Consider the following 15,786-nt stretch of genomic DNA (forward strand, 5'->3'; position numbering starts at 1 on the left):
TCGGCCGTAGTGGATTTGTTGTCATTTTCCGCTAGTTATGAAGGTTCATAAGCCGGCTGTTGGAGGCAAAATCATTCAAACATGCTTGGTAGGTACCAAGAACTTTGAGATTTGGGGGTTGCATAAATACCTTCTAATTTTAATGAGGTTTGGAGTATTATGATCAATTCATGAGCACAATTAAAAACAAAGACTTGTGCTAGAGTGATCTTAAGATTGTATCTCATATCGCACATCTTGATGTGAAAGTGAGTAGGAACCATAGATGCTTTTTGACTCATAGCTATGGTTCCTACACTTGCACGATTTGTGATAAGAGGCACAATCTTGAGGTCACTTAAGCATTATTCAAAAACAAAATAATGAAGCCGGGGTTGGTTGTCTCACATCCATCATTGTATCTCCAACGACATTAGTAGCCATCATTTCACAGATAACAAAGCCAGATATTGGTATCTAATAACAATAATAAGGTTGGCATTAGGCACAAGGTTTCTTAAACACCTAAAACATTTTATATTTGGATGGCATTATAGTCGAAATTATATAAATTAGGTAATAATGTGGTGAGCAACTCTTCCCTCGTCAACTTCAGAAAAAGAAGAGCCAAGTGGAAAGTTGAACATAGTAATGCCTTAGTGGACGTGTACACTAAAGAATTTCGAGAAGTGACCATGGGTCTATAATGGGGGGTCTGTCACACATTCAGCTTATTAGTGGGCCCAAATCAAAGGTGCCATTTTGACATACTCAATTGGTTGTCCATTATGCCATTGATATTCAAGATGATGAATTGATTTGAGCTGTTTTATGTAGTGGAGTTGAGTGGTTGAATCTCTTTCGCTTCTTTCTTGTGTTCTAGCTGGCAATTTTTTGTTTTTTGGAAATCTAGGGTTTGGTGAATATTTGAGAAACCTCTCTACATACAGCTTGACCATGGTCTATTTATGATAGATTAATTTGAATTAAAATGACTCAAATACCAATGTCTTGAATCACTTACCAAAACCCCCCTTAAAGAATTGCATTATGTTTAACTTTCTTGAATCTTTAGGTAAATCTTTTATTTATGTGGTTACCATAAATAAAAAAAATTTCATTATCTTCGGCCTTTGATTAATTTGGCAAAGTCATCAAATTAAGGATGATAACTTTATTTATTTTCTTCTCATTGATTTGCAAGATGAAATAATAAAATCTTAATCTTATCACCAAAACCAAGGTCGATAACAAAAGGATTTTTTTCTAGTAAAGTCAAGGGCTCTTGGCAATAGATTGATGATGACATTTTTTCCCTTAAACATCTCACAGGTATGTCATTAGCTTGATGAGCGCCCCTAAATTATCCCACTAATTCTCCTTTGAATTTTAAGATTTCTCACACATCTGATTTTGATCACCAAACTTTAGTTGATGATTGCCTCAGTTCAAATATTGTCATGAAGCCCATTGATGGACCCTCACATGAAAAATATCCAAATATTGAGATCCACTATTTATTGCATCAGTTCCAGATATTTTTTTGGGGTTGTTACCACCAAATCGACCTGTTCCATTGACAGCTACTTCAGGCAAACTAGAGGTCTACCCCTGCTATGTCAACTTGAATGCACATGGACCTTCAACAAGTTAAAATATGACTATCTTGTAATTTTCCCAAATCTGTAGTATATCTATGCTTACTTAGAAGAAAAAAAAAAAAGTTTTAAAATAACTGAAGGAATCCTTACTTGAATGGGAGGTAAAAGGAGACCATTTTCTCTAAAATGAAGAGGAACTACTGTAATTCATTAATGCCCTGTGTAATTTGAGTAAGAACGTTGTGAATTTTGAAGATAACCTCTTCAAAGCCTAAAAATAGAAATTAAATGAAGATCAAAGGATAGGGGTATAGGGAATCGATAAACATATCTATTGGCACACTTTGCATCATGAATCAATATATGTTCAATTAGAATTTATAATGCATATCCATTTTTTATCCACACGCTATTATTATCATTATTATTATTATTATTATGCCTTTTTGGGGTAATTATTGAAATAAAATAATTAAAATTTCTTCCTTCTTTTCTAACCAATTTAGATTATACATGTTAACTAACTGAGTGTTGAGCATAGTGTTTAGGGCCTCCCTCTGAAAAAAGAGAGGTTTCTAGTTCAAACTGCCTCATTGACCATCCACAGGAATTTATCCCATCTTTCCTGGCAAATGTGGTTTGTTGGGTATTGTCTATTACATCTGCACGGGGATTTTGATGAGATATGGTGTTCTAAGAGTCCAGTTACCTCACCCTTGCTAGTAGGGCTTACAGGTTTGGATGCCTCAAAAAAAAAAAAAAAAAAAAAAAAATCATAAAAAAAAAGAAGAAAGTTTGATTGGATGATTTTAATCATCTTTTTTATGCGTCACTACCATGACTAGGTAAAAACATGTAGTGTTTTATGAATGGTTAGGATCATCCGAATGAGCTGACTTTTTTTTTTCTCTCTAACAAAAGTTATAGACAATGGCACTAGATGAACATTTTGTATTGGAATGTACCCCACATGGTATCGTAACCTGTATTATGATATTGATTAGCAAGTCTACAGATTGTTTCGATTATATTGGATTTTTAAATTTTTAATAAAACAAATTCTATACCTGAATATTTCAAAGATACCATATTTTAAATATTTCCTGATCTAGCATATATTCACAAAATGTGTACCTGTAATTAAAAGATAATAATAATAATAAATCTTTAATAAAATCTTTTCCAAGACTTCATTTTTTTTTTTTTTTTTTTAACATTTTCGAAAAAAAGATTGAACTTTTAAATAACAAAATCAAATTATACTAGGAAACTTTTTGGAATCATATTTTTGAAGGTTGGATTGCTAAATGTGGTAAAACCAGGATTCTCATGGCAGGAAAATAAGAGATAACTGGTTTTGGGAAGAAAAATCAAGCGATTTGGCTAGAAGTTTAAGTTGAGAGCATTTATGTCATTTTATTAGTTTATTAAGAAGACCAAGGAAGACAAGGTCATCAGTTTGAAAACACGGGTTTCTAATATTGTCCAACTCGTGAGGGGTCATTTCTAAATCACTCAAATAATATACTAATAATAATAATAATTCAAATCTCGAAATCCAGTGCGTCTCCCCACGCTCTAACGGTAATATGACCGTTGGGGCCCCCGTTTCAAATCTTTTTATAACCTAAATCATCTATGCCCAAAGAGCATCTCATTTCCTTCTTCTCTCTTTCAGAATTTCTAATCTCTCTCTCTCTGTGCAATACAAATCATTTCCGATCGTCCCAAACTGTTTTTCTGTGTATCCTTCCAATCAATCAATGGAAACTCCATCATCAACAAGAAGGGTTACAAGGTCACAGGTCAAATCAGCCATTAATGGCATTCCCATGTCCAGTGAGTGAATCTTTATCTCTATTTTTTCTTTCTCAGAAGGATCAAAGATTCACATATTATTATTCAGTTTCTCTCTTGATCTGATTTCTTGTTTCTGTCATTTCTTTTTCAGGGAAGAATGAAGAATCCGAAAAGGTTCTTTCAAGACAAAGAAATGGGAAATCCTCAGCGCTCATAGATATCACGAATGATTCACCGATTGGTGGTCTTGCAATGGGTAGCTTACAAACCCCTTCATCTCTGGCCAAGAAGATGAATCTGCCGAAGCAGACACCCGGTTCGGGTGAGGCTCTACTAAGAGGTCAGGTTAAGACCCTATTGCAGATGGTTGAAGAAGAAGCCGAGCTCTCCAAACTCTCTTTCGAGAATCGTCCGTTTCTCCATTTGCGAAACCCATTAGGGATTCTTGCCCCAACTCCTACAAACACACCCAATGTTTTGAATCTCTCCTCTAATGGTGATAACAGCTTGGCTTCTGTAACAATCTCTGAAGTAGAAGAAGAATCCAAGATACCCCACCAGGTTCGATCGATTTCTTTGTAAATTTGTAATAATCTTATCAATTGGGTTTTGATTTTCATTGATGATTAATTAATTACCCTTTCAATCTCTTGGTATCAGGTTGTTGTGGTTATGCCTATTGATGGATCGAAGCAAGAGACTCTTGAATCTGAAAAGAGTCTGATCACTCGGACTTTACTGTTTGATTTCTCTGATAAATCAGAAATTTCTGATGGGAGTGTCAATCAAGATAAATCGACCGAGGATGATGAGGTGGATAGTGCTTCTGTTTGGTCTATTCAGGTTAATGCGAGTAGTACTCAAGATGAAGATGACGAAGAAGAAATCAAAGAAGAAGATTATGAAGAACAAGAAGAAGACGTCGATTACGAAGAAGGAGAAGATGGAGGATTGGTAGATGAACTGTGCCAAGGGCTTAGCAAAATTAGTGTGCAGGAGAAGGGAATTCCTGAATTTGAGGGCAAACACACTCGATTTGTCTACAATAGCGACGATGAGATCGAAGGAGTGGAGGACGTAAAAGAGGCTGTTTCACCTAGTATCTTGTGTTTGAAGGGGATGCCGAAGCCGGAAGGGAAGCATCTTCGCTTTTCTGATGATGAAGAACTGGAGGACTGAAGTTCCATTAGTCCATGTGTGTGGGGTGTGCGATGGGCGGGTGATGATGAGTGTCTTTCTTGACACCATTTTGGTTATTTTCTGTTCTGCTCTTTGTTATTTTGGGGATAGATTTTGTAGGACTAATTTGATTGATTGGTGGTTTTGATCTGATTTTAAGGTGAAGTTCTGTAACTGAGAACACATTGGATTCTAATAAAGATGATCAATTGCAATTCTCTCATCTCATATGGATTCTAATTATAGTTTTAAAAAACATTATACCATTTCAGAATACATCGATCTATTCAAATTCCAAAATTTCCCCATTTATTTTGACAGGTTTTGATATGTTCCAGTTTGTCTCATTTCGAAATGTTGTCAAAACATATAACACTGTGTTGTTTGAACATTTCGAGTTTTCGATACAAAACATACTTAGAATTAAAGTTTCCATGAAAGTTTCCAGTTTGTCTTGTGTTCTTTAATATGTTCTAGTTTCTCTGATAATTAAAATGATCTATATATTTTGTTGTTTTCAAGATTTTCTTCGCAAAACCAGTCATATAATTATGTAAAATTTCACCTTCAAAACCTTCCAAAAAGTTGAGACTTTTGAGAGGAAAATGATGGATATAAAGTGTGTAAAACGTAAAAATTAAAACATATTATATTAGTTGTAAAAAATTCCAAGAATCTTCACTATGTTTTGTTGAATGTGTTTTACTTGGACGATATATTTGACAAGTAGTTGTAAATTTTTTTCTAGAATCTTGGATCAATATGGCCTCATGAGTGACCTCATTCAAAGAGAAAAAAGTATAACATAATTCGATAAAAATAGTTGTAAAAGTCATTTTATAATATATCTTAAAACATTTTTCTTTCTAAACAAAACTTGCGAATGTTTCGGAATACTTCACTCCATTTTGGTGAATATTTTGCTTTGATATGAATTCAAACAAACCATTGGTATTGCTGCCCTTGGTTGGATCATAAGCTCATGTATCCCAAAACATCTGTTCCAACTGAACAATCTTAGTCAATGGAGTAGGCAGCACAAGATGATTATGATGAAAGAGTTTCATACAGGCTACATATGCATGTCTAATACTCGATTGATTTAAAAAAAAAACAAGACAAATCAGAAGTCCATCACCAACAAACGAAAAAATGGAAAAAGAATGAATTCCTGTAACTTTTACTAACATTACAACAAAAGCAAATCAGCTGTGGCATTTCATATTGTGGGCACTGAACAAGAAAGCACAATGAAACCAAAGAGAGCTCCCCTGGAATTAACTCTCTCAATCTTGCTTTTCCAACTCCCCCATTCTTTCTATGATTGCCTGCAAGTTCAACAATAAAAACACAGCAATTTCAGTGGCTACTTTCCTAGTTCCTCTAAAATTCCTACTGTGTAATTGTTCTGCTGGAGAAAGACTGAAGGCAGGACAGAAGCTCCCTCAACCAGGTCTATTTGAGAGGCCAATGACCGCATCCACACATAATAGAAAATTGAATCGAGTTTGCTTGGAAACTATGAAATTATGGTTAATGGTGAAAATTTTTACGATCAAACAAAAAACTGGGAAAGGCAAAAAGATTCTTGAGCTGAGATAAGAACTCAATTTGACACTCCTATAGACAACCTGTCAATATAGAGAACACAATACATTAAGAATAAAGTCCTGGGAGAGAAAGCAAACACACCTTCTTGCTTGTTTCTTGGAGCTCCCCAGCAAGAATGAATTCATCCAGTATCAGATACACCTTTAAAAGAGATCAATATAAATCATGGTGAGTGGTAATGGATGTAAAATTGTCTCATTAATAAAATAAGACTCAGATAGAAAACCTAGTAAGTGTTCACAAGGGATAAAAACATAAATCATTATCTAGACGAAATGGATGACTGTAGTTTATTGTCTACCTACTATGCCTATGCTGAGATGCATTGATGCAATGCATCCTCCTAAATATGTGCACATGCATGTGGGTTGTATCACAAGAAATGTCACAGTGAAGATCCTGAAACCGTCCAAGGGTATATGCTTTAAACATGGCACATTTAGTCAAAATCCAGTTGCCCAAGTGTTATCTGACAACTGTTCTGTATTTTGAGGGATAAGAAAGCCGATTAATGGTTAGTAATTAGTGGGTGAAGTGTTTTCAACCCTGGTTGTGGTATCTACTTGGACTTCACCAACTTAGCAAACTGGCACCTTGATCTAGAGCATGTGACACATTATACAGTTGCAAGAGAACATAATGCAAGTTTGAAAATAATCCACTGGTGTCTATAATATGCGAACCAGCTGCCATACAAATACTAAGTGGATGTAGATAGCAAAGCATGCCTACAAAATGCATGCTAGGCTAGGCTAACACAGCGTAAAATAAGAATTTCAATGAATTGCAGAATAGAAGCATGCAATAAGAAATTTAAACGAAGAGTGCAACAAGAAAATCTAGAAGTTCTACTTGCAGTTCTCTCTTGGAAAAAAGGAAAAAAAAAAAAAAAAACTAGATTGCTAACATAAACAACAGGGCAAGGTTCTTTCCTTGGGAAGGAATATCTAAACACCAAACAGCATGATAAATTAAGGAGTCTCTAATTTGATGCAGGGTTTTAAGATAATAAAGAGTAATTTAGAAATACCCCTCCACATTTTGAAAGCTTTAATTCTCTAGCCTAAACTATTTTAACTTGTTCAATCTCATCTTTTCATCCATCATCTTCAATATGTAGTAGAAAACCCTGATTTTTCTGCCCAAAAAATCAATCCTTCTCCTCCAAAAATCCTATCATGTCCTTGAGGTTGGTTTAAAGGTTGAAGAAGAAAACATCTTAAAGTTGAAGACGTTTATAAAAATCTTTTATCTTGAAGATGTTAACCTCTAGAATAAATCATTTTTTTACTTGTTCAATTTTGTCTTCAGGCCATGATCTTCAATGTCTTGTAGAAACCTTTGGATTTTCTACCCAAAAATCTATCCTTGTACTTCTCTACAATCCTACTTTGTTCTTGAGGTTTGAAGGTTGAAGAAGATAGAATTTTAAGAAGGTTTAAGATGAGGGTTAAAAAGCTTTACCTTAAGGATGAAGATGACTGGTTTTGGGGGAGAAAATAAGGGGTTTTTGCTGGAGATTGAAGACAAGGGTTAAGTGATTTTTTATTACAGAAAAAAAGTTAAGAATACCATTTTAAAAACACAAGGGGATATCTCTAATATTGACCAAAACGTAGAGGGGTATGTCAAAATCAGCCAAGAGTAAACAACCACACGGTAGACTGGAGGAAGTAGAAGAAGAGCATAAATCCGTACTCCCAAAAAACATGAATCCAAGCAAAAATGAGAGAAGAGGATGCCCATTAATGTAGAAACATACATATTAATTTTTTTTTTTTGATAAGTTACATATTTAAAATTGAGACATTGCCAGTATAAAGATTATTATTAAGAAAAAAAGAAGTCGCAAAAGGTCTTAAAAAAGTCTAGAAGAAAGATCATACAAAACTAAATCAACCCCTAGATAGTAAGCTTCGACATGGAAATGTCAACTTCACCCTATAAAGTTAATATCAGTTGCAATCTGGAAACGACACATGGCTTGAACAAATCTTAATCCCACTAAAATCTGTCATAGAAAAATGATGGCAAGAAAAAGAAGGGAAAAAAAAGATGTTCACTATCTGACATTTCTCCTTTGAAAGAATAATAGTTTGTTGTACGAAAACCACAAAAACATAAAAGTAATTTACAAGAGCAAGTACCTTGTGGAAATTAAACACCAAATCTAGCTCACAAACATTGCTGAAGAAGTGATCCAATATCTCCACAAATAAATGGATGCACTCCAAGTATGCTAACTCATTATCTGTGATGTCAACACACATTGAGAAAAACAATCCCGCATATCGCCTGTAGATAACCTTGTGCGTGCGGAACTGCAAGAACAATGCTAACACTTAAGAACACCATCAACTTTTTTTTTTTTTTGGATAAGTGTAAGAATTTTATTAAGGAAAAAGAAGGGTGAGGCCAAGGTGGCCCCTAAAATACAAAGCCAAAACAAAAACACAAGAACACCATAAACTTGATTTCATTTCAAACAAAAAACAGTTGATTAAGGTGTTGGATGTCAACATGTTGAGTGGTCTAAACAGGTAATACTTGATTTAGAAAGAAAGAACCACAATACAACGCCTAAGATCATTTCAAGTTTATACATCTTTATAAAATGAATTAATTTTTTCAAACACTTAAAAAAGGTAATACTCGAGGATCACATTACCCATATGAAGCTCCAAATGAAAGGTAAAAGTTCTGCTTCAGTATACAAACAGATTGTAACAACAAATACATTAATATGTCTGATAATACATCTTAATTATCATAGCACATCAATGTTAGAGGAATCAGGGAGCACATGCATAGCCCAAAACAGATGAGAGCAAACTACTTGAGATGGGATTTAATCCAGAAAAAGTTGGCCCATCTCCCCGACATAAGAAACAAGATTATTACTAGTTATAGACCATGTGCCTCACAACATTAGAAGGAATAAGTATCTGGATATAGAGTATGGAAGGCGGGAAGGCATTACCCACCACAAAGCACCCATCTTGTAGCACAAGAATGGGATTCATACTGAAATAAAAAAGTGCCATGAATATGTCTCTAACTGACAGTTAATCCCGATCACCATATATCCAGGAAAGAGTGAATGGTTTTCTTCAGTTACATTTAAAACGTGGGAGATATCTGATAATGGGGTAGTAAGCCTATATATAAGAGAATTGGTCCTTAACTTAGTTTTTAGGTGATTCCAGCAAATGTACCAGTGTGAATCCGACTTGAATGTGACACTTGCTAAGTCGGTTAAAGTCTGTGATTGTTGATATCACGACTTGGGTTCAAAACGTACCTTCACCTATGAACTACTGAACATTAATCTTGATTGCCTAGCAAAAGAAAAAACTTGATAAACAAACCAACCCCGTGACCACATAACTCCAAGAATTTTCTTGCATCACAACTGATTTTCTTGCAAGTGAGAACATCAAACCTACCCATGACCACTATAACTCCAAGAACCATGAGCTTGGATACCATTAAAGCAATCAACCCCCCTCGTCTAAGCATACAGCCGAAAAGAGCCAAATTTAGGCAAAAATTGAAACTTTATAAACACCTTCCTACGAATTAATCCAATTTTGATCAAACAATCCATTACAGAATTTTAATGGGTCGAAAAATAAAGCAATCAAGCTTGCATAAAAATTACACAGAAAAAAAAAAAGGGAACTCGAGATTTAACCTCGACGAAGTTCGTGAACTTGGGATCCCTATTGACCACCAACCGATGAACCTGCAGAGAAGTTCAAATTCAAAACCCTAGACGATTTCAGTAAATTCTACACATTAACAGATTCTTCACCAAATTGAATCAAACAAATTAAAATTTGTTAAAAAGATATCTTGGTCCGACCTCGTATTCGACCCTATGCTTCTCAGATTCCTCGAGAGGAACATAATACTTGGCAAGACGCGTCTTGCCCTGTCTGTTCTGTAGCAATATAAATCGGATCTGCCATTAAAGATTAACAAAGAAAGATCAGACTTAAATTCCGTAAATCTGTATAATCTGTGAAAAAGAAAAAGAACGGAAATCAAAGTTACCATTGTTGAGCGAGGTAGCAATGAATCCTAGGGTACAAAATGAGACCAAATGTGATATTTTTTATTTAGCTTTCTTCTGGTCTCTCTCCTCTCGTCAACGAAGAAATGTTTCTCTTACATTGCAAGGTGACGTAGCGTGGACCAGAGAGGCTGCAATCACTGTTGAAATGGGCTAAAAGCCCAAGCTGTATTAGTGGATCCATATCCATAGTATTAGGGTTTCATTTTAGGGTAATTATTGCATATTTCCTTCCAGATTTTGGTGTATATTATTTCAGATCCATCTGTGTTTTCAATTTGATGGCAAACTCCTGATTTGACCATGGTCTTCTCTAAGAGACAAAGCTAAATGACTTAAATGCCCTCACCTTCAACTCTAGCTGATTTTCTTCGCAAAATCAGTCATCTTAAACTTTAGGGGAAAAAAACCTAAGGTCATATCTTCTCCAACTTTAATTTCAAAATCATAAATATAAGATAGGATTTTTGGAGAAATAAAAGACAACTGAAATTTTGGATAGAAATATTAAGGGGGACAATGAAGATTATGGATTGAAGAAGCTAGAAATAGTTTATCATGAAATTTACCGGATAATGACTTGAAGAATTTTTGGTAATTTAGTAAAAACTCCCTTTAAATTGGTGATATTAGGTTTACCTCTTGCAAAATGCAAGATTAGGTTTACCTCCTTGATCGAAAGTCAACGTCCATTTTTTTATTTTTATGAATTATCGGTGAAAATTTTATTTTATTCATATTTTAATTTAATAATTTAAGTTTTAAAGGGCATTTTGAAAAAAAGATTCAAAAATTCCTTTCTAATTCATCAAAAAAGGGTATGTTCACTTTCGATCAAGAAATATAAACCTAATCTTGCATTTTGTTGGAGAGTAAACCTAATATTACCAATTTAATAGGATTTTTGGGTACAAAAATCAAGGATTTTCTATTATAAATTGAAGATAAGGTTGAACAAGTTAAAAATAGTTTACCTACTAAGTTAGCAATTTGAAAATGACAGTTTCATCGGAGAAAGGGGTTCTAGCTTGACGTGGAAGACAAGGGTATTTAGAAAATTTAATATTAGTTTCTAAGATAATTACTTTGAAAACAAAGTGATAAATGATTCTTTATTTTAAGGTAAATTTTGACATACCCCCTCCAGATTTTGGTGTATATTTGAGATACACCCATGTATTTTTAAGTGAATGACAGACCCCTTTTACCATGGTACCTATGACACTAGAATATTCCTTATTACAAATTCCATGTGATGTTGTAGATAAGTAACATATATGAAACAACAAAAGAAATTGGAAACCTAATGTACTTATTGATTGATGGATCCCACTCCCAATTCAAGAATTTATATGTTACAGACCAACAGTAATTACCATTCAGGCTATGCAACAGTTACATGTTCTCCAAACTTTGCTGAATAACAGTTTTCAATTAACTAATAAAATCACTTTTTATTGTCCATCTCCATGCCAATGTTAATTACATTACAAACTTCCACAAAAAAAATCATCACAAAGACAAAAATGTAAGAAATAAAGGAAAAAAAAAAAAAAACAATATGTGATTATATTATCCTCATCCTCTCATAGGAGTCTTACATGCTGTTACGCATACTTGGAGTTTGCGGCAGCTAATAGAGCTGCTCCAATCCCCGACCCATCTTTCGAGTGTTCTATAATCACGTTTTTGGAGATTTCGGACCCAAGTAGCTCAGTGACTGCTTCTTGCAGATACTTTCTGTATTGAGGGTAGTGCTCGTACAACCCTCCATCCATCGCCACTACTGTCCTCTTCCCGAAAATGAGGCCTTTGGAATCGTTTTCCATTTTCTGAAGAATGCCCACAATTCCAGCACCAGCCAGCCTCCCACCTCGCTTCACAATTGTGTCACAGACCTCTATGACGATCTTCCTCGTACTTAAGTTGGACTTCACCTGATGACATCAAATAATGAAACCGCCGTAACTATATATATATTAATAGAACCATAATTTCAATAGAGATGCCTGGCATGAGAATTTACCCCAATGATGTCGCCTAAGATTGATCCGACATCTTCTAGATCACTGGAGTTGTCCTGCTGCATAGCACATAAATCTGGAGTCCTATAAATTTGAGTTCAAGGATTTCAGTAGGTATAGTAATTTAGGTTATGCAATTGAGAATAATTGGCATAGATTAGGTGATAATACCCAGTAATTTAAGTCATTTTCTCTTTGATAAAATCAATAATACTCTAGATTTGGAGGACCCTTAGTAAAACCTAACTCAACTCTAACGAGTCAATTGGGCTCCGATGAATGTGTACACCCTAGTGAAGTGACAAGTCTAAAAAGAAACTTGCCTCAGGACAAAAGGTGTGCGGAGCTTTTCGGGGACTGATTCACCAAACAAAGCACCCGCTTCAGCCATCTTGACTAGTACTCTTCTTACAATTTCACCAAGGTACATACCAGAAATTGTCTTCTCAAATATCTGTGTGAATTGGAACAGAAAATATAAAGAATGATCATTTAAGCATCAAGTACAAACGATCAGATAACTTATCCATTCTTGGTATAAGTGAAAAAACAGAAACTCATATTGTTGTAAAAGCAAGGTTTACCTGCTCTCCAGGGTTAATACTTGCAGTATCCATATCATTATCAAATTCTGTTAAAGGAAGACCATTCGAGAATGCTCCCCACTCCGTGTTTATAATCTGTGTGAAGAATGAACGTTCGTCAAATTAAATCTTGGAATCTAAGGGAAACATTTAAGTTTCAATTCCAAAGTTTACGGAGATGCAAGGTGGTTTTAACCAATTCCCTTTTAGTCTCATAGAAATGACCAAGTGTGGTTATCATCACCAATTCACTAAGTCAACGTTCCCCAAACCATGATTTATATTGCATAGATTGAAGTATTTAGAAGTAATAACTAAAAAGAACGACAGACTACATACCGTACTTCCAGAATGGGGCTTCTGGCCTTGCAGTTTTGGAATAGAATCCATCCTTTCTACATAACATGCATTAGTTCCTGTCCCTAAAATGATAGCAACCATCACGTCATCATCCCAGTAGCGCCCCCCAGCCAGCGTTCCTACCGTATCGTTAACCTATTTTGCAGGAATTTGAAGATATTAGTTGCTCAAGTATCAAGCTTTCATTATGAACGATATTATCCAATATAACATAACCTTCATGACCCATGTAAGCATGGCTAAACTTACCAGGGCAGATACCCGCATATCTAGTCCCTGTCTTTCCATGGCTTCGTTCAAACAAGCAACTACATCTTTTCCTGCCTGTCATGAATTCACAATTCAAAGTTACATTAGCAAAGTTTTTTCTTGTAAACTTTAAAGGATAAATATAGCTGCAAATAAAAATTGATGCGACCTTGTTCTTTCTCCTATCACTGACAAAGAAGGGTAAACAAAAACTATAACGGTGGACGTCCACAAACTTATATGGATGAACATACTCAGTTAACACGTATTATTTTAGGTAGAAACCATGAAATAAAAATGATTTCCGTTTAACCTCCAACTCCACTGGTGAACCTTTCAAGCATTAAGCTTGACAAATCAATCAAAGCTTCATTGGATTTTTCTTGAAATGGAATTTCAAGTCGAGATAATTCAGTGATAATTGTGTCAAGCCAACTTCAATTTCAACTCCACGAGTTTTTTTTTTTTCTTTTGATATATATTAAATTTTTATTAAAGAAGCAATGGGAAGCCTTCACAACTTTTTCCCCCCCGAACCTTTTACCTCTTCAGATACCAATCCATTTGCTACATTCTTACTAGACCTGCCTTTGAGTATCAAACCATTATTGATTCAAATGTGAAAATTCCTAGTCTCCAATGGCTAAACTATGTAACAAACTTCCTAGTGTTTTAGTCCTAAACATTTCTAGATTAATCTCAAAGGACATTAGCTACCAGAGGTCCTCAAATTTGTTGTCAACTACAATAAACAAATTTGCCCAGATTTGCAATTAACGAAAAGAAAACTATGACATTGGCCTACTTGATTTGTCATTATATAGAAACAAAACTCCGGGAATACTAACCGTTCCTGAGACAGCGAAACCCTTTGTCCACTTAATTAGTATGCCAGAATCAATGGAGGTTTGCTTCACAGGGAAAGAAAAGGTAAAACCAATCTCTCTTTTCCTTCCACAAGGATGGCTAAACCTCCCACTTTCCTTTTGCGTGAATCTTGCTAGCCCAGAAGCAATAAAATCAAACAATTCCTGTAGTATAATAACTTAGTTAGCGAGCTCGACAACACAAAGAAATCCACATAATAGAGAAACACTAGATTGAAAGAAACAATAATCAGAAAAAACTGACCTCAGAGGTACAAAACATCAGGTCTTGTGGAATTGACACTTGCTCGAATTCAGTGTCGATTACACGTTCGTTTTTCCCTCCCAGTTGCACCCTTAGCACTCGGAAATTTGTACCTCCAAGATCCAAAGCGTAAAACAAACCCTTCTCATTCCTTTAAAATTTACAAATAACACCATCAGATCTTTAAGATTTGACTAAGAAATGTTAATTCAATCAGATCTTCTGGACAAGAAACATCAAATTCGATCTTCCTAGTTCAATTTCAACCCAATTTCTTTGTCTTTCAAATTTTCTATAAAAAAGTATTAATTCACCAAAGCTGCATAAAATTTCCTTATTTTATATCTTTAATTTTTTATTAGTGAATCTTTCCCTACTCATGATCTTGAATTGGCGAAAAAAACACTTTTTCAATTACAGCCCAATTTCTTGTTCTTTCAGATTTCCTATAAACAAGTGTTAATTCACCAAAGAAGCAAAACGTTTTCCTTTTTTATATCTTTATTAGTGAATCTTGCCATGCCCGCGATCTTACATTTATGAAAAAACACCTTCTGAAAAAAAAAAGAAAAAAAAAAGAACTGAATAAAAAAACCCAAATAATTGAGGCCCTTTTAAAGAAATCAAGAGCAAACCCATTGTAAGAGATTTAAAAATAAACACTAAAACAACTAACTTTAACAAAAAAGCTTCAAAAACAGATCATAAACAGAGAAGAAAACATGATCACATAGAATTAAGAAAGCTTAACATACCCAGTTGGAAGGCTATCAACATAGCTGAGTATCATCTTAAGATCACTACCACCATCCATGGCGAGCCCAGCTCTCATATCAGCAGCCATGGCATCTGCCACGTGACGCAATACAGGGAGAGGAGTGGCACAGTTATTCTGTAGGTTTGTTAGGATCGGTGTGACAGAGAGGTTGGTGGATCGGACGGCCATCCTTGGCCGTAGACTCCCTCTTGGAGATCGTACGGGTGAGAATGATCCAAGGGTGGCTGACGTGGCAGCTACAGCCATTGTTGTCGTTCTTTAAGATCTAAGAAGAGAGAAGAAAAAGAAGAAGGAGAAGCTTTGATGATTGCTTTGTTGACAGTTGAATCTGAGATAATGTCGTGACTTCTTTTTCTCACTCTATCTCTCTCTTATTTCTTTTCGAAGAATTGACACACACAAAAAAAAGGAAAAT

At 35.0% G+C, this 15,786-nt stretch overlaps 3 protein-coding genes across 3 annotated transcripts; 1 reads left to right on the plus strand and 2 right to left on the minus strand.

The window, feature by feature from the left end:
- Positions 1-3,244: 3,244 nt before the first annotated feature.
- Positions 3,245-4,782, plus strand: LOC147403511 (uncharacterized). Its single transcript, XM_086439104.1, has 3 exons — positions 3,245-3,419; positions 3,532-3,941; positions 4,041-4,782. The coding sequence occupies exons 1-3, from the start codon at positions 3,344-3,346 to the stop codon at positions 4,557-4,559; spliced, it is 1,005 nt and encodes a 334-aa protein (XP_086295230.1). The 5' UTR covers positions 3,245-3,343; the 3' UTR covers positions 4,560-4,782.
- An 802-nt stretch (positions 4,783-5,584) lies between these two features.
- Positions 5,585-10,386, minus strand: LOC147403512 (SNARE-like superfamily protein). Its single transcript, XM_086439105.1, has 6 exons — positions 10,227-10,386; positions 10,036-10,134; positions 9,865-9,915; positions 8,318-8,491; positions 6,252-6,311; positions 5,585-5,887 (listed from the first exon to the last, which is right to left on the minus strand). The coding sequence occupies exons 1-6, from the start codon at positions 10,227-10,229 to the stop codon at positions 5,846-5,848; spliced, it is 429 nt and encodes a 142-aa protein (XP_086295231.1). The 5' UTR covers positions 10,230-10,386; the 3' UTR covers positions 5,585-5,845.
- Positions 10,387-11,672: 1,286 nt separating this feature from the next.
- On the minus strand, positions 11,673-15,786 carry HXK3 (hexokinase 3). The gene is made up of 9 exons (XM_086439106.1): positions 15,349-15,786; positions 14,594-14,744; positions 14,311-14,493; positions 13,463-13,537; positions 13,193-13,348; positions 12,854-12,949; positions 12,593-12,723; positions 12,272-12,353; positions 11,673-12,182 (listed from the first exon to the last, which is right to left on the minus strand). Exons 1-9 carry the CDS (start codon positions 15,615-15,617, stop codon positions 11,853-11,855), a joined length of 1,473 nt encoding a protein of 490 aa, XP_086295232.1. The 5' UTR covers positions 15,618-15,786; the 3' UTR covers positions 11,673-11,852.

This window comes from Akebia trifoliata, chromosome 4 (genome assembly GCF_017979445.1).
Source record: "Akebia trifoliata isolate Shusen 1 chromosome 4, ASM1797944v1, whole genome shotgun sequence".
NCBI classification, from domain to species: Eukaryota; Viridiplantae; Streptophyta; class Magnoliopsida; order Ranunculales; family Lardizabalaceae; genus Akebia; species Akebia trifoliata.

Coding starts and splice junctions, on each gene's coding strand:
- LOC147403511 (XM_086439104.1), top strand. CDS start 3,344: ATGGAAACTCCATCATCAACAAGAAGGGTTACAAGGTCACAGGTCAAA. Junction 3,420..3,531: donor TAATGGCATTCCCATGTCCA/GTGAGTGAATCT, acceptor TTTCTTTTTCAG/GGAAGAATGAAGAATCCGAA. Junction 3,942..4,040: donor AATCCAAGATACCCCACCAG/GTTCGATCGATT, acceptor TCTTGGTATCAG/GTTGTTGTGGTTATGCCTAT.
- LOC147403512 (XM_086439105.1), bottom strand. Junction 9,916..10,035: donor AGCATAGGGTCGAATACGAG/GTCGGACCAAGA, acceptor ACTTCTCTGCAG/GTTCATCGGTTGGTGGTCAA. Junction 8,492..9,864: donor AGTTCACGAACTTCGTCGAG/GTTAAATCTCGA, acceptor TTGTTCTTGCAG/TTCCGCACGCACAAGGTTAT.
- HXK3 (XM_086439106.1), bottom strand. CDS start 15,617: ATGGCTGTAGCTGCCACGTCAGCCACCCTTGGATCATTCTCACCCGTA. Junction 13,538..14,310: donor GTTTCGCTGTCTCAGGAACG/GTTAGTATTCCC, acceptor AATTCATGACAG/GCAGGAAAAGATGTAGTTGC. Junction 12,950..13,192: donor AGCCCCATTCTGGAAGTACG/GTATGTAGTCTG, acceptor TTCTTCACACAG/ATTATAAACACGGAGTGGGG.